This window comes from Sander vitreus, chromosome 18, assembly GCF_031162955.1.
Source record: "Sander vitreus isolate 19-12246 chromosome 18, sanVit1, whole genome shotgun sequence".
NCBI classification, from domain to species: Eukaryota; Metazoa; Chordata; class Actinopteri; order Perciformes; family Percidae; genus Sander; species Sander vitreus.
The window spans coordinates 18,945,105-18,972,584 of record NC_135872.1 but is presented as its reverse complement, the minus strand read 5'-3'; the positions used below and the strand labels follow the sequence as shown (position 1 = coordinate 18,972,584).

Genomic DNA, 27,480 nt, shown 5'->3' with positions numbered 1-27,480 from the left:
TGCACCTTGATGTTTTTATGGTCTCAGTCAGTTTTCAGCTCCTTATCCACATAAATTACCCACCCACCTGTCAATGCTAACTCATGTGGCTTTCACACGCCTGCGGAAATCCCTTGAAATTCAAAAAATGATATTCCCTAGAATATCATAAAATGAATGGGCTTGTTAAAGCTGTAGCATTCATGGAGTACAATGAAGCTGAACTGACTAACTGTAACCCAGCATGCCTGTTCCACAGGGACAGCTGTTTAATTCCCACTGTGGCAGCCATTGCTAGAAATGTACTGCACACACTCATCACAATGTGAGGCACTTTGGATACAGTGGGATAGGATATGTGGTGTGATGATGACCTAAACTAACCATATTATACTTTTCTATTTTTACTTTAGAGATAAAATCCTCATTTTAATTTTGAGAAAGCTGGCAATAGTAAAGCCATTGTATTATTCACATGTATACTTGGTAGTCTTTTCTACCTCCAAAGGTGTTTGCTGAACCTCACTCTTAGACCCGACGAATGTTACATCAGCAAGTTCTTTGACAGCGCTCATGCCTTGCTGTCTGTCACATAACTGTCATACTTGTCTCCGCTGTAGTTTGTCCATGTCACAGAGGCAGTCTCAGAAAAGCTGGGATAATCATCAACTCTCAGCAACATTGTGCTGACACAAGGATTCATCTACACGCCTTCACTTAGCTACATGCATACTGTCACTGCAAAAACACTGCCTTCCTCTCATCTCATGTATCTATGAGATTGTGGCTCAACCAAGCTACCACAGCAGAAGTATTATTGCCTATTATTAAGGACACTTTCTTGTTCTTTTTACCCATACAAGAAGGTCTGAGTTTTGCCCTAAAATACATTTCTGACAGAGGTGTTGTTGACTGAGGGCTCTTCAGTTAAATCAAATCTCCCTTACTGCCTGATGGTTCCATATTGTTTCACATTTTCAGCCATGCCTTCTGCTGCCATAAATATTTGTACATATATTCGAGATCCCTGGAGGATAAATATTAATGACTTTGGTGATTTCCTGATTGTCCATATAGCACCATGTTCAATTTGCCCAATACTTTGAATTATGACCGAATATCTGCTAAAATAATAATAATAATAATAATAATAATAATAATAATAACTACGAACAGCCTAAGCTACTTTTGTTATATTATGTATTTTTTTACCAAGTGCAACAGATACAAACAACAGGGTATAGCTTCAATAACATTAGCTGAATCAATTGTATTAGTGTTAATAGTGTATTTTATTGTGATGTAACTGCCTTTAATGACATTCTGCCAACAGTTTGCCCGTAATTACGGTTTAAACAATACGGCATGAACGCGGCTTATTGCTCTGTGAAAAGAATACTAAAAACTAGCCGTACAATAAGTCATACAGAACATGCTCACGATAGCAATTTAAATAAATCATGGGGGTATGGTATACTATGGTAACTAACATTTTTCTTCCTGTTTTAACTTTAACAACTTTAACAATCTTACACAACTTTTTATTTCTGACTTGTACCTACTAGCTGAGTGCAGTTGTTTCTGACTAAAATAAAGCCACTGCACAAGCCTTTATTATTACTAAGGCTGTTTCATTTGCACATAATCTCTCCCTTCTATTTTATTACTTGGTAAACCTCCCCTCTCCCTCTTTAACACTCCAGTTGCTCTCCTCTGTTTGAGAGCTATAGGCTGTTTGGTGCCGTGACCTGGAACCCAAGGGGAAATGGCCTATAAAAGCAGTGAGTAAAGTCTAGTTGAGAGGCGGTGGCTGCAAGACGGATGGTCTTTTGAACAGGTCGGTCAGTGGAAATCTATCATGCCTTGGACAGATGTTGCAGAGCATAAGGCAGGCCTGGGCTGACATAAAAAAAACACAAGTCATACACTCATGAAAAAAGTCACACCGGTCTGCTCTTCATGTTGTTAAGCTACATTTTCCTCTAAAATAATGTTCATGTCACATTACTGTTACTGTCACATTACTGTCACAAATAAAACTGCTAAAAATAAACACTACTGCTGGAACTGTCATGAGAATGATCCGTACACGTCCTCTGACCTGAGCTATGAATTTGTGAATGGCGTGCTTTGTGTGAAACCTAAAATGAGGCCAAGTCACATCATGTTATGCTACGTGGATGTCGGTGATTCCAAGCTAATTCAATTGGCATACAACAGTAGGGAGTGTCAGTTATCTAATAAAACACTGTCATCTCCATTTGGTTCATAATCAATAAGACTGTGTCAAGAAGCGTGACAGTTACAGGGGATAGAGAGAGCCGGAGAAAACAAGGCGGCGAATGAAACCGAGGAGGTGATGAGAGTGCAGAGGGGAGAGGGAGACAAGGTTAATTGTGTGCCAAATCACTGTCAAACGGTCGGCATCAAGCCTGAAAATCTTTCCATTAATTCAGAATTAGGGGGCTGATACTAGCTTCCGTACCCACCCCCTTTCTCCTGTCCCCTCTTCCCCCTGTCCTTACAGCTCTGTGAGCTCTGTGCACGGGTCGTGTTCAGCAGAAGCTGTGACAGCAGCCATATTTCACCGGCATGCGGCGTTGGCCTGTCTTTTAGTGATAAGCTGTAATAGATCTACTCTCTCCACTTACTACGGCCTGTTCAAGGTAAGCACAGGAGAGGAGAGGAGAGGAGAGGAGATGAAGAAAGAAAAGTAAAGAGGAAAATGTGAAGATGACAGATGGAAGAGGAGCAGAGGAAATAGAGAGTATGTGTGGGAGGAGTGACAAAAAAACTAGTTGGTGTGATGTAAAGTTAGCAATAGAAAAGCAGAAGAGGACACTGAAAGCAGCTTTGAAGGAAGAGAAAGAGGAATCATATACAGAAAAGGATGGAGAAGGGGTGATGGGGGAAGGGAGGGAGGAAGTGTCGTAGAAAGGGAGCCATGAAAAATGAGGCTCATTGGAAGATAAGGGGGGATTAACCTTGCTGGTAATGAAGGGAGGGTGTGATGGGAGGATGGAGGGAGGAAGGGTGGAGAGATAATTAATGAGCTTGCCCTTCCTGTGACTCCTAGCTAGAACCCTGGTATCTAGGCTACGCTCTACTGGCCAGCAGGGTCCCGGGACAGCTGAGGGGCCGGAGGAGGAGGAGAAGCGGTGGCGGCTCTGCTTCTCTGCACTGCTGTTTCATGTGATTTTGGTCCTCAAACTGCTTTTTGGTCAGGGATCTGCCAAAAATTTAACAACTATTTCACACTTTTAACTGTTTTAACTAAACCCTTCCTTATCGGTTGAAAAGCCTGCTGTCATGTTTAAATACAAGGATAACGTATTTTCAGACTCTCCTGGAAGCATTTACCCTGGCTCCTTTCTCACCTCCACACAGCAGCTGACCAATCACAGCGTGAAGAGGGTGTAAATGTTGGACTGTCAGTTTCGGAAAGTCAATGAAATGGTCAGAGAACAGGCACTCCAAACCCACATCTGCAAGGTGTGGGGAGAGGGGGTGTCTGAAGCTATTCGACCATCCAACAAGCAAGTGAGATATACTGGCCTCTTTAACTTATGCAAACCATTTAAAATGTGTTACATAGGGCGCCCAGATAGCTCAGTTGGTAGAGCGGGAGCCCATATATAGAGGCTTACTCCTCGACGCAGCGGGCCCGTGTTCAACTCCGACCTGCGGTCCTTTGCTGCATGTCATTCCCCTTCTCTCTCCCCTTTCATGTCTTCATCTGTCCTGTCAAAAATAAAGGCTGAAAATGCCCAAAAATAATCTTAAAAAAAAAAAAGTGTTAAATACAATTACCTGTCAAACTAAATACTGCTCTCTTTTTTTTGACATTTTTTAAGATAACGCTTGGACAGTGATATGCTTTGTTAAAAAGATTGTTTGATTTTTTTACATAGAGATTTTTGTGTTACAACACCATGTAGTCCTGTTTTGAAAAAAATACGTTATTTGGTGTATGAACACATACTCATAGGAGTACATTTATTGGACTGAAACTTTACAAGATTTGAAACGTTACCCGTTTCAATTCAGTGATGTTGAGTATGTGAATATTCTCTGCTACTTCTTTGACACACACACACACACACACACACACACACGCACACACGCACACACACACACACACACACAGCAGTACATCGCCTACTCAACATACCCACTCTCAACTCTCAGTCCTGCCAGAACACGACCAAATAGAAATTATGTTTTTTGACTGTTTGCTGACATGCTCTAATATATACATGTCTTACACCAGAAATATTTATCTTCCTCCATCCCCATCGCACCATTCCCCCTCTCTCTTCCCGCTTTTTGAGGGGGCAAATCCCAGTCACCATCTCTACTCTGTTAATCTCTCTGTCACGACTCATGCTGCAGAGAACGAGCTCGCGTGGGTATTGATGCACACACACAAACACACTCAGCACCCAACTCTACTACTACTACTACTGCTACTGCTGCCACTGCTGCTCCTGAAGTGTGTCATTCTGCATCAGTGACCAATTTGTGAACAGAAGCTTATTCACAGCCATCTGAGAAAGACGATATCAGAGAGCCCTTGAGACAGCAGACAAAAAGACTACTCACGACTCTCCTTTGAGTGTCTCGCTGAGGACCAAACATGCAGTGCTGATTAATGAATGATCAAATAAAGCAACTGCCACAGCTGATGCATATACAAAGAGGGAAGACACTGTTTGTGTGAAATGAAACATCCAGCATTCACAGGGTGATAAAAACAGCTAGGTGTATCATCTCTGTTCTTTATCAGCCTCCACTTTGATGTAGGTGATACTGTATAAGACAAGGATTCATATCTTTAACAACAATGCATGAACATAAAGCAAACACAATCCCACACAATTCAGGTAAGCAGCATGATTAAGGTGTTCTTATCCTCTAGCTCTCTCTAGTGGATAGAAGTGGTAAAACAACTAACTGCTTAAGCTGAAATGTAAGTTATGCTTCACTATCCACTACTACTGTTTATTTCTAGTCTACAATACTAAAAAGAGGAAGCCTAGTGTTATTGCTGTTGTTTTGAACACAATGTTTTCAAAATATATATTTAAGTGAAGTCATTTTCTCAAATTATTTTATATAGTAATATGTTTTTCAACACATTACTCATACTTCTAATATATAACAGTTTAAATGAAATTATAAAATATGTAAATATCAGCAGGGTGTTGCTCCTAAATCTAATCAGGTTTTAGAATGGGGCTGTAGTGTATCGACAGCCAAATGGAAATCAAGAATTTTCTTCACAAACACAGACAGAAATATCTCAGTGGAGGCTCTAACCACATATCAAGATAGTGGTGGGACATATAAATAAATAAACAAATGATTATACTGGTGTTTATTTTATATTTTTCCTATTGTCAACAAATCACAAGAAAATACCATGAAAAAAAAAGCATGATAAGGGACAGATGTGCTGGAGGGTGACCTAACAGATGTTTTTATGTTGTTTTTTTGTTATTCTGTTGATTGTTGGAGCATTTGATTCAAGGACAATTTCCATGTGAATGGACAAAAAAAAACAACAACAATGCATTAGTCCATCTTTCAATATTTTCTGACTTCACTGCCCTGTCTTCTCCAAGCCCACTAGTTCCTACTGAAAACATACCCATACATATATCTTTAAATATGGCTCACAAATGTATAGTTTCATTTTTTTTAAAGGCTCATTATTTTCCTAAAACAGCTGGGCACTGTAGTTTTTAGCAATCACTACTCAAACATGAGTAAATGGTTTGGGGACTATTTTCTGCTGCGGATTAATCTACATTTGGTGCGCTAGTATTTATGGCAGGAAACTAAAGTGCCCATGTTTATGATAATGAATGAACATGTTGGCCAGTGCAAAGGTGTAGCTCATTAATGTGTTTGAACACTTTTTGGACAACAAATAAGCTGTATGGTACAGAGAAATTAGCTAATAAACGTATTAGTTTACATTAAATTAGCTAAGCCAATTTGATATATCAGGCTTTGGCTACACAAATAATACTTAATAGTATTAATGTATTGTTTGGTCTTAACATGGGATTTGTTGGCAATAAGAAAAAAATATTGAATATTACCAGCATTGTACTTTATACAATATGTTTTAACTGATTTAAAGGGAGAGGCGTTGGAGTTGAAGACACAATTCCTGAGGTTTCAGTATTCTCATAAAGTCAATTAAAACCAGATTGTTTGATCAGAAAAGTAGACACGCCTTGTAAAAAAGATCATCATAAAGCCAGGCATAAATGTAATTGTACCTAGTAATAAGTAATAAAATGTTATAGTGTCAAGAAATGTTAAGATGAGCCAGACAGCAATGTTTTGTGTGTAGTCATGTGGGAGAAGCAGGAAGTGTCTTGTGCTCTGCTGCTCTCTGCTGGTCTGATTCCGTATTTCATATCTGAACCGGTACCTTCATTGTGAATAATCGTGAATTAAAACAATGTGGATGTTAATTTCACTGATTAAGGGACAAAGTAAAGTGAGGATTCACTGATTTCTTGACATGTTATTAGTGGAACTACAGATGAGGTCCAAGCAAACATGAACAGGATTATTCAAGGAGCGTATTATGGAGTGTTTCCATGATTAATAGGCTGTTAGCTGACCTGTTTCCTCAGGCCATCCTGCTGCCTGTTAGTTACAGTAGTTAATAACAATCATCTCAACATGCTGAGGAGAGGCTGTAGACTGAGGGGTTCATTGAATACGTGGATACCATCATACGATAAATAATAATGAAAGTTGACTTGAAAATGATTCTGCCTGTGTGCATAAAGGAATAGAAGCCTTTGCTTTTACCACAACATTAAAATAAGGAATATAAAGGAAGGGGTTTACTGTTATTAAAACACTGATATACGTCATGTTCCACAGTTTATGGAGTTTATGGTGTGTATAAAACATCTAAGAAATGGTCCTAAGAATGGTCCCAAACTTCACCTTGTAGGTAAAGAAAACTTAAAATAAAGTGATTAAGAAGCTTTATATAAAGAAGCTGAAAGTAACTTGTAGTAAAGTCTAGGTTTGCTGCCTGCAAGGAAAGTCTTATAAAATAAGGACTACAATTTTATCTACCCAAAATGCCCACCATCCAGCCCAGCCAATAGCAGGCCTCCATACAGTAGCTGACATGTCAGGGCTGCATCACATCAATCATCACAGCTTCATGCACACCTTGTTATGGCTAAGACTACCCATCATTCATTGTATCCAACCTTTATATATGCTTTATTTTATTGTAACAAACAAGAGGACAGCTTTTATAAGATATTTCGCCTAACACTTACGTAAACAATATCAATATATGCTGTTTGGGTGCATTGTTCATAAAAATCTTAAATGAGTTAAAGAAGGTTGCAGGAACCATTTTAAGTCATCTGTGGAGGTCTTATAAAATTATTTTTATGTTATTCAAAAACATTTTTAATTGCTTCTGTTTTGCAAATAAAGGAACACATGATTTAAAAGGTTTAACAGCAAGTTTATATGTTTAGAACATGTTTAATCTGTAGTTATATGCTTTATTATCATCAACTTTAAAACTCACCAGAATTCTTGTATTTCACAGTTTAACTAATAAATAATGCAATCTTATAATAACATAATTAATAATTGCTGAATCCATCATTTCATGACCTTTGCTAGTCACACACCAAAATGAGTCTGAGCAGCTTTATACGTACCGGCCCTGGTCACAAGATGTACATAAGGGGTTGTAAGATAATTATCAAGTTAGGGAACAGAAAATTAAGTTTCTCAGGTTTTTTTCTTTTGAAATCCTGTTTAGTTTGACCTATTTAGGCCTCTAAAACTATTCAAATGAAACAGTATGAAAAGTCTACGATTTAAAGTGCCCATATTATCAAAACAAAAAATCACTTTTTCTGGGATTTGTGGGGTTATTTTGTGTCTCTCGTGCTTCCACACGCATACAAACTTGGAAAAAAAACATCCATGCTGTTTTGAGTGAGATACGGGTTTCTGAATGTGTCCTGCCTTCAGTCTCCGGGTGAGCTGTTCAAAATCGGCAGGGCTTTTTATGTCACTAGCCGAAACGAGGTGGCTAACCGTAGCTTACTAGCACTAGCATGCTAGCTCTTTCTGAATGGCAAAAAACTGCTACAACACACACTAGTTCACCATAATCTACAAAAGAACTACTTACATTTAGGGCTGCAACAACGATTGCACTGACCGCACTCAACGATTGACCGCGACTGAGCATATCAATATGCCACTCAGTCGCGGAGATAAAAAAAAAAAAATTGAGTTGAGCGCAGAGCAGAGCGGAGCAGCGCAGAGCGGAGCAGCGCAGAGCGGAGCAGCGCAGAGCGGAGCAGCGCAGAGCGAGGGGTAGAGGAAATATGGAGAGAGACCGGAGAGACCTGTAACGTTGTTCTGAAACACATGGCAGAGGCAGAGAAATCAGTACGACCTAAGTCATCCAAGGTGTGGGAGCATTTAACACTAAATAAATCGAAAACGTGTTAATTGCAAGACAACCAAAAGCGACATGACATGGCACAGGCGCACCACGGTGATGATTCAGCACCTAAAACGTAAACATGTTGGAGTCCTTGATGAGGAGGAAGGGAGTTCAACAGCAGAGTAAAGTCACTACAGAATCCTACTTTTGTTCCGTTTTGAAGTGAGGAACGTAACGTTCCTCCAGTAGCTCTTCTGGTGCTGGTGTGGTGTTTACTCGTTATCCAGCTTGACAAGCATGACAAGCTAGCGTTAGCTTGTTAATAACAGTAGTATAGCAGGGGTGGTATAATTTGCAAGACTAAAGACATGTTTTTATTCACTCGCCTTTTTTGGCCCATTCATTTTTCAATCTATTGTCATGTAAATATTCTGTGCTTTGTCCCATATCAGTTATTGTTGACAAATATATTTGTGTGTGTTGTACTTTTTAAATTTCATTTTAAAGTTCTTTTATAGCACTTGGTCATCTTAAGCTGTGTTTAAATGTGGTGTACAAATGAACTTAACTTGCACTTACTACAATGATGGTAATAATTTAATGAATAAGCTTCAAGTGAACGTGTGTGTGTGTGTGTGTGTGTGTGTGTGTGTGTGTGTGTGTGTGTGTGTGTGTGTGTGTGTTGTCTGTATCTGCTCTTTGGGTTACTTACCTTTACACAACTATTAACTAAAACAACAAGTATGTATGTAAGTATGTATTGTTGATGTAAATTAATGCTTTTTTGTTTTTTGTTTTTTTATCCAATTCATCGATTAATCGAAATAATAATCAACAGATTAATCGATTATTAAAATAATCGTTAGTTGCAGCCCTACTTACATTTAATACTTACACATGTTGGAACTGTGTCCTTGTTTAGAAGAAGTGTCCCGGCTAATCCTGCCTTGTACTACTGAAGTTGTAGAAACAAACAGCTAGCTAGATGATGTGATCTTACCTAGCTACTGTGCATGTGCGATTGCCAACAAAGATGTTACAGCAGTGAGAGGTCTCACTCTGTAGCTAAAACAGAGACCTGAACACAGGGTGAAAAGAGGAGCTGCAGCAATGTGCAGAACAACAAGAATATGGTGTTTTTTGAAAATGTAACCATGTAAACCTATTCTCAAAACCTCAATATACCTCAAAATACAATTATGAACCTGAAAATGAGCATAATATGGCCACTTTAAATAACTGCCTACTATCTCAGTAGCATATTTCTCCAAGGGAGGGATTCCCTTTCTTGTCACATGATAATTTGTGTACACTTTTTCCCACATAGAAGCCTAGAGTATGCCTCTGGTGGTGTTCAATGGGATTAATGTATCAGTGTGTAAAGCATTGGTTAATGTATCATGTGTATGTGTGTTTATGCGTATCATGCTGCTGAAGGCATACTGTGGAGCCCCTTACATGAGCCGGTGAGTATTTGAGGCTATGTTTTCCGACTCTGACGAGATGCCTCCGACCCCCACAGCTCCCCAACCGGCAGCTCAGACCACCGTGACCCAGTCACCTTTGACCTCAGCTGGGTAGAGCCTAAGCTACAAGCTCCAGGGATCCATGAGTCACACAGGGTGCAATGCATGGATTGAGGGACGATTTCCAGCAAAATGGATTAGTGGCGAAAGCATAATGAAATACAAACATACAGTCCGACCAAATCCCCGACCTTAAGCACATTAGCGCAGTAAAGCCTGGACACCCTTCTTTTTTTCCATCGCTCTAAGCACTGGAAGATTTAGCCTGATTCAGAAACATAGCCAGCAGAAATTGTTAGAAAATGTAATGATAATAAGTAGAATAATCAAACTGCAGTACAGTGTCTTTGCCAGTGCGATCAAGTATGTGATCTAAATCGGCTTCCTTCTCGAGGAGTTTCCAAGTGAGTCTGTCACTGTCAAGGAAACTTTCTGATCTAAAGCTGGAGAGAGGAGATGAGATGGTGAGCAAGAAGAAGAAGAGGAGGGGATCAATTAGATGTCCCTCAGTTATCTTCTTGTCAACTCTGAGAGAGATAAACAGACAGCTGCCTGCTATAGATTAATTACACACCAGCGCTCATTAATCTGAGGCCCGTCAGCAGGCCTTTACATCACATCTCCACCTCTCCCATCCTCATTCAACGCTCACTTTCTACTCCTTTTTACACTCATTAGACTGTTCCCTTGTTCTCCGCTTTCACACACACACACACACACACACACACACACAAGAGTGCGGATCAGGCCGCATTTTTCTGTCCGAGCCCGGCCCACGTCCGACAGAGCAGTAACCGAACCCGGCCCGAGACAAGCATTAAGATATTTATGTCTGAGCCCGACCCAAGCCCGACAGTTAAAATCTCATTTTTTTCTCATACTATTGACACATGTAGGCCTACGTTTGTTTGTGTGGAAAGCCCGCTTTTATTAAGCAACTGTAGAAAGGCATTTGGAAATGTCAACAGATGAGCGCATCAGCGCACACGGGCAACAAGCGCACGTTAACACAGGCGCGCACCTACATAATAAGCTTTTTTAAATTTAAAATGTTCAATCGCCCTGATGTGACCGAGCACGACCCAAACCCGAACATCATTTCTAAATATCTGTCCGAACCCGGCCCGGCTCAGCCCGTCGGGTACCGCCGGGCTCGGTTCAGGTATCTATCCTCACACACACACACACACACATTCATCCAATATGTTACAGTTGCAATGTTCAAGGTCATTATCAATGAGATAGATTGAAGGCATTTTAAATTATGAATATGAAGTTAACTACTGTACATCGACATTATGTATTGTCCTGATTAGCAAATGCTAGCATGCCAACACGCTAACCTAAGGTGGAGAAAATGGTAAACATTATACCTCCTACAAATCAGCATGTTAGCATTGCCATTGTGAGCATGTTAGCAAGCTGGCGTTAGCGTTCAACTCGAAGCACCACAGTGGCTGAGAAAAGCCTCACAGAGCTGCTAGCATGGCTGCAGGCGCTGAGTTTGTCACTGACTAAGATCACAGCTTGATATTAAATGTGAGAAAAACACTTATCCTGCAATAAGCATCAAAATCAATAATTAGATGTGAAGAGTTAGCTAATATTTCTATACAGCATGTATACCTTTGTCTTTTATCATTTTACAGTGTACAGAAAACAATGTAGCATTCAATCCCTAACTGTTATCTATTTTATTACACTGTACTCTTTGTAAGGACACACACGTCTGAGTGTATGAAAATGATTTTGTTTTCTGCTCTAGTAGCCCATCAAAATAGATTTTTTAATAGCACAGATGAGGCTTATAAAATAATAATAAAAATTATGCTTACTCTAATCTGCCCCCTGAAATGCTGATGGATGGATCAAAAAGTGATTTTTACTCAAAATTCTTCCACAGTTAAAAAGGAAGGGAATGATTTAAAAAAACAAAAAACACTTGAGTTGTAGTTTTCTATCTGGCCACACGAGGATACTGCCGGTCCAGCCATTATTAAATCCCCCTCACACCAAGTGTAAATTATCATCTGATTGATTGAGAAACAAAGAATGAAAATAATGTTTAAAGAGCCAATGTTGTTTAATTTTGAGAGACACTAGCTTTTCAATAGTGATGATACTGGTCAAATGCTGTGGTTTACTTTAATAGGATACAAATATCCACATGAGAGTTGTGAAGAAAGAGAAGAAGCATGTGTATTCTTAACTCCACAGGACACACAATATTAATGTGTTCAAGAAGATCAGGGCTTTGAAGTCACCCTGCAGTTCCTCATCTAGACATTGGAAAGCACTTCCAATCCATTAAAAACTTGCAGCTTTTAAAGTATGACACGCCAGTCATCTCAAATCAGTTTTTTCCTGCAACAATCCTTCCCTATTTAAAATTCACAGCCTAAATGTCCTTCCAAAAAACCCACGTTCAGACACTGAAGGATGGTTGTTAGCCAGGACATTTTGAGCTGCCCTGGCAAAGTACGGCGCACATCGCTGAAAGCCAAAATTCCCCCGCTGACTGAGGCCCCGAAGCCTCCGCAAGAGGTGTTTTGCAGTGTGATTGTGAATGGCAGCCGTGAGAGAAGACATAGTGAGAAAGCAAGGGAGGAGGAGCAGAGTGGAGGAAGGAATGAGAGAGGTCTAAATCAATGCCATCCATTTCAGCTCAGTGCCAAGAAAGACAGATGCTCTCTCTATCTGTTTGTGTGTGCGTGAGGGTGCATGCCTGCGCAGACACGCATCAATCAGAAGTTCTTTTCCTTCAAGTCTATTTCTGCTTTGACCAATTTAATCCTCAATCAATGTAAGATGGAGTGTAATACATACTAAGTCAAATTCAAATCAAACTTGAAATTAATACACATCGATCACAGCGTCCAACTTTCTTTTCTGTCCGTTAAGAAGTTGAATGAACGCCCCAGTCACTGTGCATGACAGGATAGAGCAGCATGTGCAGTTTAGCAGATTTGGAGCAAAAACATACTGTATGTATGTGTCTGTCTGTATCTATACGGTGATGAAAGAGGCACTGAACTGTCTCATTTCATGTTATTCCAAAACGTCCATCCAAAAAAAATCTTGACAGGGTTTTGGGTTATAACTTGCAAGAAGGGGACAAAGATTCTGGACCTGCTCCACATCCAAGCACTTGTCTAGACCTCATTCATTCTCAGTCTGGACACTCCACTGCCATGGAGCTCACCCAATATTATTAATACACGCTGCAATAAAATGCTTTCTGAAATTAGCAACTCCCTGGTTGCACATGTAAGAACCCTTACAGCCTGCTTCCTTCTTTTAAATAAAGACACAGTTTTGCATTTCTGCCCCTGAAGCAAGGACTAGGTGACCCTGTTAAATCAGAAACACTATCTCTCTACGCTCCGTTTCCGTATATATACAGCAATCCCAGCAAAGCTACAAAAATAACTCATGCCATGCAGTGCTTCGAGCACAAATCTGCTCTCTCTCACGAAACATGAGAAAACAACCTGCACTCTGTACAGCTATAATTCATGGTGTGTCACACTTCCACGTTAAGAATGCAACAAAAATAGACACAAAGTCAGATATGTGACCCTTTAAACACCAGATCTCTCTAAAGTCAGCACAAAACGACAGAATAAATGCTGAATGGAACAGCTACTATGTTACCTGCGCCATCACTGTTTGGTCTAATATGTTTACACTTAGTGCTGGGAACTGCTGGCAGTGAGAGCTGAGACCTGTTGCACAGACAAATCTGCATAGCCAACATACCAGCATGCAGTCTTGGCTCACCAGAAACAGAAACAGTGGAGCACCCCACCTGAGACTGTTTATGAATCGTCTGTGAATGGGGTTTAAACAACACCGCCTCCTCAGTCTTCAGCGCTCCCACCAGCAGCCTCGACTCCGGCCTCAGCTGCCTCAGCTTCCCCGTCTCTCTCCTGCTCCCTCCGGCCCTGATCGCCACCACTCTTCGCCCCCCATCCATAACAAGTCACCCGGCAGCAGCTGCATCCAGCCACAGGTCAACTGGAAGTCTGGCCCCCTACACCCATAGCAGCAACCCTCTGAGAAACCCAATGATCGAGTTTCCTCCTCTGTCACCTGCCAAAAAGCTGGTGGGGGGTTGTGCTCTGCTATCACTGACCCACTGACATTTACAGTTGCGCTGTACCAGTTATCACCCTGCATGTCATGCCCATTGTCACGTGCCTTGTACTCACACTATGCCAGTCCATTCGTTTGTCTCACTGTGACAGCCTTGTCTGACCTGGACTGAATCAATTTGAAGATTCAGTGTCATTCAAGTCACTGAAATATGACTTCTGTGGATGAATTACAGTAAAGAAGACTATTTTTGTTATTTGACAGCAAAACTGTCACAATTTGATTTTTTACCGAACCCACAAAACTAAAAAGTGTACATCTACAATGCTACACACTGTTCTCCGAAACAGTACAGCAAATATGACCAAAATGAACAAATCAACCCTTAATCCTAAATCCAAACTACACATTTTTAAATACCAGCTACTGGCAGTGTACCTCACAATTCTGGGCACATTTTGTTGCATTATTTCTTCTTCCAATGTGATGTAAGGATGAGATATTTTCAGTGCAGCTATAATGGGTTTGACAGCACAGAGGTGTTCAGCTACCCAAAATATCAGCGAGCTCTCTCCTCCTACACTACCTACAGTACATGTAACCCACAGCTGAATGCAGCAAGTTTAGGCATGTACTCTGGAGGCTGTCAGCAGCCATTTTGGTAAATGCAAAATAATCACAGGACAGGAGAAGAGAAATACAAGGGAGGCTGGAGGGAAGAAGTACATCTTCATTGCAAAATGACTCCTGGAATGCATTGCTCATCACAGATTTGTACATCTAAATGTCTCTCCCAAGGGTGGATTTACTCTAAATCTTTATTACAGAAAATATCATTATGCACGTATCTGATTCATATGCATGAACCAACTGAAGTACATGTGTAAATGTTGTGATGTTCACACCCTGCACGCCATACTCTCACTCGCCACATGGCTCCCTTCTTGCAGCCCCTGCAGCAGCAAAACCAAACAACAACTTCCTGACTCCAACACCGATGTATCCCTAAGTACCAGAATCATTCTAATGGCATCTGCCCTGACCTTCACAAATAATCAGAAAACTGTCTAAGATGCTACTTTGCATATGTAATCTAAATGCAGCTTTATGCATTCTGTCTATAATATCAATCTCATGTCTGATTTCAAATGTCCCTGTTTCATTCGTGGAAATCCTGTGGATCAACTCAAACCATTAAACTACTATCACATTAACTTTTCACCCACATGTCGTGAGACTGAAATTGATGTTATTACGAAGCCACACTGTAAGTGTCAAATGTCACATAATTCAAACTAAAACTACAAAGCACTGCAATGTTCATTTTAACTTTTAGAAAATAAGCAATCAGTGCTCTGCTGTTTTTGTGTCAAGGACAGAAGGAATGATAAGATGAATTCAGATATCAGGGGATGCAGGGGGGGGGGGGTGATCTTCATCCAGGAGAGGAGCATGTTATTAAAAGAATAGAGGGGGTATTAAAGAGAAATATCCACCATTAAAACATTATCTGCATATATTATTCCTGTGATCCCTTCAGATTCACTTCTCTCTTCTACAGCTGGGGTAGAATTAAGAGGAATAAGCTTTAAATTGGTCTCAGGAATCATGATGGGTTTGTCTGAAAATCTTTTTTTCTCTTTTCTCTCTAACTGGCTTACTGATGCTGATGTCCATACCCTGAGGGTTGTTTAATAACCCTCAGATCAACACAAAGAACTTACATTGTTTCGATTAAAACATGCTATATGCTATGCTATGCTATATATATATACACATGTGTTCAGGTAGATTTTGGCTACAACTTCCTTGGCTACAACTACTTACCATATCTTAACTCAGTTTATTACTGTCTGTCTGTGTGAGTTGGCAAAGTCTGGCACTGTCTGCCATTGCCCTGCATTTGTGTAAAGGATATAAACTTTACCACTGTTGTTAAATAGAATCGCATTATAACAACTGTTATTAATTCACTGCATTTATCTTCCTGCTTCTTTCTTTAAGTTAGATTGTCAGGTTTGCATGGCTTTGATCCATTCTCTAAACACGACTAATTTATTGCAGTGTTGGCTATGTAAAAATAGTACTCTTTTAATAATAGTCCCAAATGCAAAGTAATGCAAATGACACAGGCAGAGGAAAGTAAACCATAAACTGAGGTAGCTAGCAAAGTGTCAAACTGAGGCAGGATATACAGTACAAACCACTGACAGGATAATCTGCTCCCACTAAACTTCTTGCATTTACATGTGTCACCTTTCCTACACAAGTCATTCTGTTTCTCACTTACAAAAACTCAGACATCTCATACTGGCCCACGGTTAAAGAAACATGAGAAAATAGAAACAAGGAGATAGCATTGGCAGGCCGAAGCACTTACTCGCACAACCAAATACATACATACACACTGTACTGTACACATACCCATCTACACACACACACAATCATGGTAAATTACCATAGGAGTCGGCAATTTCAGGGTGTCAAAGTCAAGGTGCAACATGAGACTGCCATTAATAATAGCCACGGCACTGCCCCTGCTGGTGCTAATGAATGCAACACATTTACACACATGTAACCTCGCGTCACATAACCCACCCACATACACACACTGACACACGTTAACCATCTACGGCAACATCAAAACATGAAATACAACATATAAATGAAGATGTTTTGCACGGTGGTAGATATAGCGCACTTACTCATGCACCACCACATGCACCACACACGCTTCTGCAGTCTACATTGTCAGACTGCAGAAGCTTTAAGAGCACAATGTTTAAAATATGGAAATACTGTGAGGGCATGGTGTTAGCCTATACTTCTGAATTAGCATGTGTGCTGAGGGCTGGAGGTGGGGGAGGAGGTGGGAGAAAAGAGATGAGAGCCAAGGCTTTGAGCAATGCTAATGCTCAGCTGAGATGAGCAGTCTGACAACAAGGCTACAAGCCTTGTGAATAAACGATGAGCGCACAACCCAGAGGGCAGAGGTAGTAGTTATTTCGGCATCATGACCGCGACAACCTCTCTAGGCGCACACACAAGCAATGTGTTCATGCACACAGACGGGCAAACATGCATACACACACACGCCATGTTGAACCTTTACTAGACTCTGTCCCTCTGTACTGTTTGGTTGGGACAGCACTGGAGGTCTGCAAAAACACACACATACATACACACACACTTAGTAGACAGAGCTGGGGCCAGAGGAAGCCTTATGTCAATCAAGTGTCAGGGCAACCAGGGGAGAAAGATAACAGGCCATGGGTGAGACACTATAAATAACCTGGCCTACCTTGGGAGTCAGGGTTACACCTTTCTCAGGCACAGAACACACACACACACACACACACACACACACACACACACACACGCACGCACAAACACACACACAAATGTATAACAGAGAAGCAACTAAATACCCAAAAAAATCTAGTAAAAAAATCTAAGTAGTACAGTAATCTGAAAGTCAACATTTTTGAGTGTCAAAAGACAGATTTGTAAAGGCTGATTTATAGTAGTACATAGAGCCTACACCAAAGCCTAGCAAGTGAGAGAGTGACGGGGATTAGCTTCGGAGCGAGTAGCGACTCCAGTGGCAGACACCGAGAAACAAAGTGATTCCCCTGTGCTTTCTGACTATAGTCAGAAAGCTGTAGCAGGAAAAGTTAACCCTCTCCTTGATTTCATGTTCACCGAGAAGGAGAACCCGGAAATGAGAAGGGGGAAATGTGACGCTACCAAGCCCAGCTAAGCGGACCAATCACAGTTGTTGCGGTCTGCGTCACTGCGACGTGTAGTTACATTTCTGGAGAGGTGCACATCAGGCTACGCTGTTGGGTATGGCGTAGGGTCTGTATCTACGCGTACCTACGGCGTAGATTCACGCAGAACCATAAATCAAGCTTAAGCACAGAACAGGGTTCAGACTGAAGGCAAGGCCTGAATAGTGTTTTATTAACTTTGAGCAAGCAACAGGGCTTCCTTCATGTGCTTCCTCAAAGTAGCACACTCACACACGACTTCCACACAAATGTGTTAGTTTGTATTCTCTGCATGCACATTTCGAGCGAGAGCGATGCAAAATCCTTTGGATTTGACGTGGAAGTGAAGTGACCCCGACTTCTAAGTAACATCAAACTACTTTCCACAGTGGTCTGTGATCAACTTTTTTATTTGTCTAAAAGACTTAAACTAGAGCTCCATCCAGATGGGATTTTTTTCCCTCTAGGGGAGGCTGAGTGATTTTAAATTTGCATGTGTTGACTGGTGATTTTAATCAAGTCTGGAGATCACTGTGATTCCAAACTCCCTACACAAATAGTAATTAAAGTCCCAAATACCTATTTTTCAGCAAAAATGTTAGTCCTCTATTTTTTTTACACATGCAGGCTTTTGTTTACTGTTATTGGGTTTCAGTACTTATTTTTTCACTTTGAAATAGCCTTGTCTACTGTGCAATACCTTTTCAAGTTTGGCATTACCTCAAAAGTCTGGAGCAATGACTTTGGTTACTGAGGAGCATGAGAAATATTTTATTATTCACCTCCTTGATTATTACAGTAGATCTTTTAATATTGAGCTATACAATATGGCAGATAAGGCCATGTCTTGTTTAAGCCTGTTATTAAAAATGTTTTGCAAGGACCTTGTCACTTTTCCAAGTGCTCAGAAAGCTGGAGAGAAAAAAAACAATTTTACCAAATGTTACTCTCAAAACTTGTTTTGCAATTGCAAGTATGTCCATGCACACTCTACTCAAATCTTGACTTGAGTGACATGTTTTTTTGCTATGTCAATAGTTTTGTCATAGAAAACATATTTTTTCCGGACAAAGATTCCAGATATAGTTAAATGTATAGATACTCATTTCTATATTTAAAAAAAAAAAAGTACAGCTTGCAAACTATCCAGACCAAATCATGTTTTAACAACTGATAGATTACATCATGTTTGATTTAATATTAGAGAGGAGAGGAGAGGAGAGGAGAGGAGAGGAGGAGAGGAGAGGAGGAGAGGAGGAGAGGAGAGGAGAGGAGGAAGGAGAGGAGGAGAGGAGGAGAGGAGAGGAGAGGAGGAGAGGAGAGGAGAGGAGAGGAGGAGAGGAGAGGAGGAGAGGAGGAGAGGAGAGGAGGAGAGGAGAGGTGGATCACAGAAAGGGTTCTTCTAACACATGCAAACCTTTTCTGACCTATTTTCTACAGTGGGGTGGCCTACAGCAGAGCAGAATCAGCTGTCATGGCAACATGCACTTCCCATCTCAGCAACCATCATCATCACAATCATCATTATCATCATTATGATTATCATCATCATTATTATCAGTGGCGCTCCATAGCAAGGGGAGAAACAAGGGAACATGCCGCTACAGTTAATCTAGTCATTTCTGGGGAGGCTCATGCGAATGAAACAAATGAGGAGTAGAGATGAGGCCCAAGAAAAGACTTGGCAGAGCAATGTAGTTAAATCATTGTCAGTGTTTCTCCCTGTTCCTGCTTACACACCACCTCCACCTATATGCATGGCAGCAGGCAGCGGAGGAGAGATGTGGAAACAAAACAGCAGAGTTGTGACTGTGTGAGAGCGATCAACAACAAAATAACAGAAAAGAGAGGGGGTTTAAAAACAGAAGGGAAGAAGAAGTCATACTTTGGGCAACGGCGTTTCGGATGACCGGACTTTCTTGGGAGATATCTGTGAAGAGAGCAAGAGAATTATTTTCTTGTTTCCCCCTCTTCAGAGATATCTCCTGTGGCATATTGCTGTTCTTTCTTACAGGACTTATGTGGATGTCTGATCATGTATTTTCCTGTCAGCAGCACCTGTAAGTGGTTCCTCAGAGACTAACATAGTGCGCTTGATGATTAGTGTAAATTGTAATTTCTCCACTGGGGATCAATAAAAAGTATAAATTAAATTAAAATTATAAATTAATGCTCACAATGGTGCTGTTAGTTTTTTTTTTGATTTATTAAAATTAAAATTAAATGCAAGTGCTGCCGTGCTTTATGTCAAATTTAACATAAAATGAGAAATTAGTTTAAAATTGACATGTTTATTATAGGGCAAGTGTTCTTATACTATTATTAAGGTCAACAAAAAATGGTGTAAGCAGGTGTTGTAACACACACAGGAAGGGCTCCTAGATTTCAAAGCTGAATGGCAGTGGGTCACACATGCAGTATGATGGGACCACAGACAGCACAATGGAAAATATAAAACACGCCCCTGTGAAGACCCATGAGGCCTAATACAACCTCCAATGCCACCAGTATGCAAGAGAAGGGCCTCAAAGCAATCACATGTTCTGCAACAACCCAGAGAAAGGTGCACAGAAATACTAAGGAGCATTGTTAATCAAACTCTTTGGTGTGTAAATGACTATAATTAGCTATGGCTCTTTTATAGTGGATCAAATGTGTCGATGTGATACGTTAGGAAGAACCAATGAACAACAACACATCAGAGGAGACACTCAGAAGGTTCAGAGACAAGGGGAGACACACAGTCACAGTCACAGGGAAGGTTAGAAGGAGAAATCACACAGCCGAATGAAAAAGAAACATCAGTTTGAATTAAGGTTTCTGAGATTGTGACATTATCTAATGAAGATGAGGACTTGTCTTTAAAGCTGCATTAAGCACTTCTTCACCAGCAGGGGGCAGAATATCTAAGGGTTTAGCAACATGTTAGCAAACATTTGTCTACTCATATATACTCACATACACAGCTGACACAGAACAACATGAGCATCCCATTGAAGTCATGTTTCTGTCCACCTGGAGAATGTAGTTCTAAGTCTGTCAAATGTATCTAGGTCACATTCTCTGGCCTATGGTTTGATCGCAACTGCTCAAAAAATGATGCAGTTCTTTATTTAGTATTATTTAGGATGTTTTTTTTTGTCTTTCTTAGATAGTATAGTGGTGTAAGGGAATTACAGTAGAACTACATTACTGAACTGATTGAGTTGGCTGTTAAAATGTGTGTATATATATATATATATATATATATATATATATATATATATATATATATATATATACACATACATACATACATACATATACATACATATATACATATAGCCTTTGCTACTTCTTGTTTTACTTTTGTTATAAAAACCACTAAGATTTGACTGGTACTGGTCATACAATATCAGACCAAGTAAAACTGTAGCAGCACTGAATTGAAAAATGATTAATTGTATTGCTTGTGAATTCAACATTTCATTTGTAAAAGGAAGACTGCTATTTCTTCTATTAAAAGGTTATATAGTCTGGCTTTAATTCTCAGTTTGGCACTACAAGGGAGTCATTCAGTGTGACTTTAATATCACAAAATTGCTTAATGCAGGTTTAAAACAATATCATGCACAATGATATGACTATAATTTCATAAACTAGGGCAACTTGAATAGTGTGAAGTGGTCAGATGGCACTGGAGAATGATCTATTTTTCCTCAGAGAATAGACAACAGAGTGTAGCAAGTGGATGATGGAATGGTGAGATACAGCCACATTGAAGGGAAACATAGCAATACAGAGGGGGAAGGCAAAGATAGAAAAGTGAAAGGAACAGTGGTGGGTGGAAAAGGAATGTACGGCTTTAAGTTAGACAGAGAGGGCAGGGCTATGGGTGAAAGCTGGGGAGAAGGATGAAGAGCAAGAGTCACAAAGATGCAATAAAGATAAGATGAGCAAAAAAACAGAAAATGATAATGACTTGTCCACAGTGCTCAGGTTTGATGCCCTCTGTCCATTCACACTATACCTTCATTGGTGCCAGCTGGATGGGGGTGATGTAGGAAGGGTCCACCATGGGCTTGGGGCGGTTGGCAGTGTCAGCCAGGAGGCTCTGCCATTGCTGCGGCAGCCCGGTGAACTTCTGCTCCCGCGGGTCGAAGCCCGTGTGGACCCGGTGCTCAAAGTTAGACGGAGCTGAGATCTCCAGCCGTTTCTTCTTCTTTCCAAACATGCTGGAAAACCCTGGCAAACCTGGCAAAACACAGAAGACAGCTGTTGATTAATATTCTAAATGCAGCATTGATTGTTTTACTTTAATGAAATAAATACAGAGATAAAACCCATGACTGGAAACTGTCTTTAATGTGGACTATAGGCAAAATACTCTTACTTATGTTGAAGAGCAGTGCAAGCTCTTGTCCAGAGATTTTAACACCTTGAATAAATTCATGTTTATCTAACTGCAGGGAGGTGTGACACCACATCACGGTGAGAGGATGCAGACGAGTGTGTTATTAATCTAGTTTGTATCACAGCATTATCAAATGTGTGCTTTTCCTCTAAAAATACAACATAAGGCATGCATTATATGTTTTGTTGCACACACCCAAGCAGGAGCAAATATATCAAAGTTTGGACATTTAATTAGCATGTACTGTTTAAGTAGTTTTGATCAATGAACATTTCATGAGTTGTATAGGGTGAATGCAGCTGATGGAATTGATAAATGCATCATAAAAAAGTTTGTTGCCGCAAGTTAACGAGCAAACCTGAAAATGTTCGATTAAAACTTGTTTATTTTGTGTAAAAGTAAAAAATAATGTGTAAAGACTTGTCTTAAAAAAGCCTGAGGATCTTTCAATATCTCATCAAGCATCTCTCACCAGCCTTTAAACTCTAATACTGAGTCTTACAGATGGGACACTGTGCTCGAGTACATGGTAAGGACCATCTATGGTATAAATAAATTAACACTTAAAAGCAAACTATATCACATTTAAAAGCAGGCAATAATAAGAAAAAAATAAACTGATAATCACCGTAGTTATTATAATGTAAAGTCTAAACTATAGCAACCAATTAGGTTTTGCTTGCAATGCCTGCAAGCTGCACAGCTGAAGTATCCTACATTAGTCAGACTGATTGTCTGTATATACCAGTTTTAAACTGATGTTGAGCTGTGCTGTTATGTACTCTGCTATGCTAAGCTTAGCCTCCTAATGCTGCAGGATACAAACAAGGAAAGAACAAGCAAAAATGTCCAAACATGCTTGAAAAACCAAGTGTCCACTTTGGTTACGTAACATAAACATCAGAAAAAAAACGAATGCACTGAAGCACAGAGAAAAAGAAAAATAAATGGTTTGTAGGGTTTTTTATGTAAGTTTTGATAGTGATTTTAATACGTAGCCACAGCAGCTGCCCCTGCCTGTGCTTTTTACTCCACCACCAAGAGGAACTGTTTGGAAATCCCATTGTGGTATTGGTGGTTTGGGCGGATGCATGATGTCCAGCCATAGGAACAAAATGTCATGATGTTGTTGGTGTGGCTGTGAATGGAGTCTATTGTGTCGTTCCCTTCTAGGAGCCATTGTCCTCAGAGAAAAACAAAGTCATCCTTCTTCCTCCCTACTCTTCTTCCACACAAAACAAAGAATAAAAAGCATAGGGTGCCCTCTATATATAAAAGCAAGTAAACAAAAGATTCTCATTAAGCCGACAACGGTGGATTTTGTTGGCTGAAATGACAACTGTATGCTAGCATCTGTAGCTAGCTAGCATAAGCTAACGCTAAAGGTGTGGACACACAGAGCCGACGGCCAAACGTTGGCAGAAAAGGCAGTTGGGCTGATCAGTCTCCCCAAATTGGTCAAAAAAAGTGCTTCGGAACACACCAAAGCGACAAGACAAAATACGTCTCCATAACAGCAGGCGGCGCTAATCTGTGTTGTCGCCCAAAAATGAAAACCGGCTGCTGAATGGATGAACGTGTCACATGGGTCTGATTTCTCCGGAAATTCAAAGACAGACTGTCATGGCGGCTTGTTCAGAATACAATCTCATATTGTACTAAAATAGTTCACCGAAATGTGTTTCTGAAAACATTTTAAGCGAGAAATAGGCCATGCAGTTGCTGAATCTGTCTTCATTTCAGATCAACAAAGGTCAGTTTAAAAGATTTTCGTCAGATTTTGAGAGACTCTAGTCATGCTCATTCCGCTCCCCGTTTCCAGGTTAGCACTCTACCAATCAGATGGGTCATTTGAGTCCGACTGCCGGCAGTGCCAAAAGGAAAAACAATATCTATGAAGTGTTACAAATAATATGTTCAATCTGTCTGAAAAGGAGCAGGATGAAGCTTAAGCTTGTTATTTTTCCCACCCCTCATTCAACTGTAAATATTTCCTGTATATATTATATATTTTGTATGGCACACAGTGAGTTGGTTAAAACCTCTATCTCCATCGGAATTTTTAATGTTTCCAATTAACTTGTTTTAAAACAAGAACCTTGTAAAAAAGCTCCTAAATATGCACAGGGTGGCTAAATATAGAGTATTATGCTAAAATAATTAGCTTAGCTACATGTTCCAGGCAAAAAGTCAGCATCCTCACCAACTGACAAGTTACGAGTATGATGTAAGTTAGAAGAGAATGAAGGAAGCATTTTTGTGTAGAGCTTGTTAGCCTTGGTATTATAGTAGATTATTATAAATAGACATTTAATTCATTTGTTATTTGTTTGACCAGAACTGATGATTTGGGTGCTTGCTTACCACACATAGGCTAGCAGAGTTCCTGGAGTGTAAACCCCAAACCAAGAGCAGGAAAGAGCTGCTAACGTTAGCTTAAATTCTGATATACTAGCTTTTCATTCTAGGCTCAGACAAGGTGGATGTTCCAGTCCTGAAGAGGTATTTTTCTAACATAACCCGTAACCCCACAAAATGATATACAGTCAGGTCCATAAATATTGGGACATCGACACAACTCTAATCTTTTTGGCTCTATACACCACCACAATGGAGTTGAAATGAAACAAACAAGATGTGCTTTAACTGCAGACTTTCAGCTTTAATTTGAGGGTATTTACATCCAAATCAGGTGAACAGTGTAGGAATTACAACAGTTTGTATATGTGCCTCCCACTTTTTAAGGGACCAAAAGTAATGGGACAGATTAACAATCATAAATCAAACTTTCACTTTTTAATACTTGGTTGCAAATCCTTTGCATTCAATTCCAGCCTGAAGTCTGGAATGCATAGACATCACCAGACGCTGGGTTTCATCCCTGGTGATGCTCTGCCAGGCCTCTACTGCAACTGTCTTCAGTTCCTGCTTGTTCTTGGGGCATTTTCCCTTCAGTTTTGTCTTCAGCAAGTGAAATGCATGCTTAATCGGATTCAGGTCAGGTGATTGACTTGGCCATTGCATAACATTCCACTTCTTTCCCTTAAAAAACTCTTTGGTTGCCTTCGCAGTATGCTTCGGGTCATTGTCCATCTGCACTGTGAAGCGCCGTCCAATGAGTTCTGAAGCATTTGGCTAAATATGAGCAGATAATATTGCCCGAAACACTTCAGAATTCATCCTGCTGCTTTTGTCAGCAGTCACATCATCAATAAATACAGGAGAACCAGTTCCATTGGCAGCCATACATGCCCACGCCATGACACTACCACCACCATACTTCACTGATGAGGTGGTATGCTTTGGATTATGAGCAGTTCCTTTCCTTCTCCATACTCTTCTCTTCCCATCACTCTGGTACAAGTTGATCTTTGTCTAATCTGTCCATAGGATGTTGTTCCAGAAATGTGAAGGCTTTTTTAGATGTTTGGCAAACTCTAATCTGGCCTTCCTGTTTTTTGAGGCTCACCAATGGTTTACATCTTGTAGTGAACCCTCTGTATTCACTCTGGTGAAGTCTTCTCTGATTGTTGACTTTGACACACATACACCTACCTCCTGGAGAGTGTTCTTGATCTGGCCAACTGTTGTGAAGGGTGTTTTCTTCACCAGGGAAAGTATTCTTCGGTCATCCACCACAGTTGTTTTCCCGTGGTCTTCCGGGTCTTTTGGTGTTGCTGAGCTAACCGGTGCGTTCTTTCTTTTTAAGAATGTTCCAAACAGTTGATTTGGCCACACCTAATGTTTTTTGCTATCTCTCTGATGGGTTTGTTTAGATTTTTCAGCCTAATGATGGCTTGCTTCACTGATAGTGACAGCTCTTTGGATCTCATATTGAGAGTTGACAGCAACAGATTCCAAATGCAAATAGCACACTTGAAATGAACTCTGGACCTTTTATCTGCTCCTTGTAAATGGGATAATGACGGAATAACACACACCTGGCCATGGAACAGCTGAGCAGCCAATTGTCCCATTACTTTTGGTTCCTTAAAAAGTGGGAGGCACATATACAAACCGTTGTAATTCCTACACCGTTCACCTGATTTGGATGTAAATACCCTCAAATTAAAGCTGAAAGTCTGCAGTTAAAGCACATCTTGTTCGTTTCATTTCAACTCCATTGTGGTGGTGTATAGAGCCAAAAAGATTAGAATTGTGTCGATGTCCCAATATTTATGGACCTGACTGTAGTTAGCCTAATTAGCTATAATTTTCAGCGTATGTCAGAGCAGATAAACATTATTATTAATATAATGTTAATATATTATTAATAATTATTCACTCCTTACATTTCCTCTTGTATTTTTGATTGTATAAAAGCCTAAAAAAGTCACCACTCTCAAAAAAATACAAAGATTATTAGAACGCCCTGCACACCCCATTCAATATGTGTACGCATTTCTGTATGTGAGAATGAGCAAAAGATTTAGCGAACGGTCAATTGTAAGACATTACAAACATGCTGGTTAGTTGCAAAAAATTAAGTCAGTGTGCTCAGTCAGTTTTAGTTGTGAAAATGATGAACTCTTTTGACCTGGCAGTACCTCCTGGGTAGATGCAATGACAGAAGTCACCAAAGAGTCTATTTCTAAATGTAACTTTAAACAGACAAAGCAAAAAATTTAATCATGGTAATCTATCTCAATCATTTCCTTTGCTGCCCTGCAGGAGAGACAGACAGACCAAATTAGTGGCTTCAAACAGGAAAGATAGAGAGATAGATTGATGGGAGAGAGAGAAAGGGGAAGAGGGGGGGGGGGGGGGGGGGGAGGCAGAAGATGGGAACAGAAGCAGAGCATGGTGGGAAAGTTAAAGGGATAGAGAAATGAGCAGATGGAAGAAACGACGGAAAGAGAAGAGACAAAAATGTAAAGAGGATGGAAGCTGAGAAGGCTTAAGGTGTTTGTGATGCATAGAGCAGCATAATAGCACAAGAGATTAGTACATAGCACACTGCTGCCTTTGGAAAGCTCAATACTGGATCAAAAAGGTGTTAAGTCATAGATAGAAACCTTGTGCCACAGGCATGTTTACACAACTCGGCTTTCTGTGCTGCATTTACCTTCAGTCTTGGTTCACACATTAAAGACTCAAGAATGTATTGCTCCAATGTGTGTAAAAAATATGCAATTTTTTTCAGTAAAAAGAAAAGATTGACAGGGTTTATGTCTAAATCAAAGCAAATCATGTTTAAATATTGACTATATTATTCACAATAATATTAAAATACAACTTTTAAATAGTGAGAAAATG

At 40.2% G+C, this 27,480-nt stretch overlaps 1 protein-coding gene across 2 annotated transcripts in view; it reads right to left on the bottom strand.

Moving 5' to 3' along the window:
• The window catches only part of pak5 (p21 protein (Cdc42/Rac)-activated kinase 5), an 83,011-nt gene that overhangs the window by 17,660 nt on the left and 37,871 nt on the right, over positions 1-27,480 (bottom strand). The window contains exons 2-3 of one of the 2 annotated variants that reach the window (XM_078275163.1): positions 21,841-22,064; positions 19,717-19,761 (exon numbers count right to left, since the gene is read on the bottom strand). In XM_078275163.1, coding sequence (XP_078131289.1) covers positions 19,717-19,761; positions 21,841-22,044 — 249 coding nt within the window. In that variant the 5' untranslated portion in view covers positions 22,045-22,064. The remainder of the gene's footprint in view (positions 1-19,716; positions 19,762-21,840; positions 22,065-27,480) is intronic. The other variant, XM_078275164.1, reaches the window with a different exon arrangement.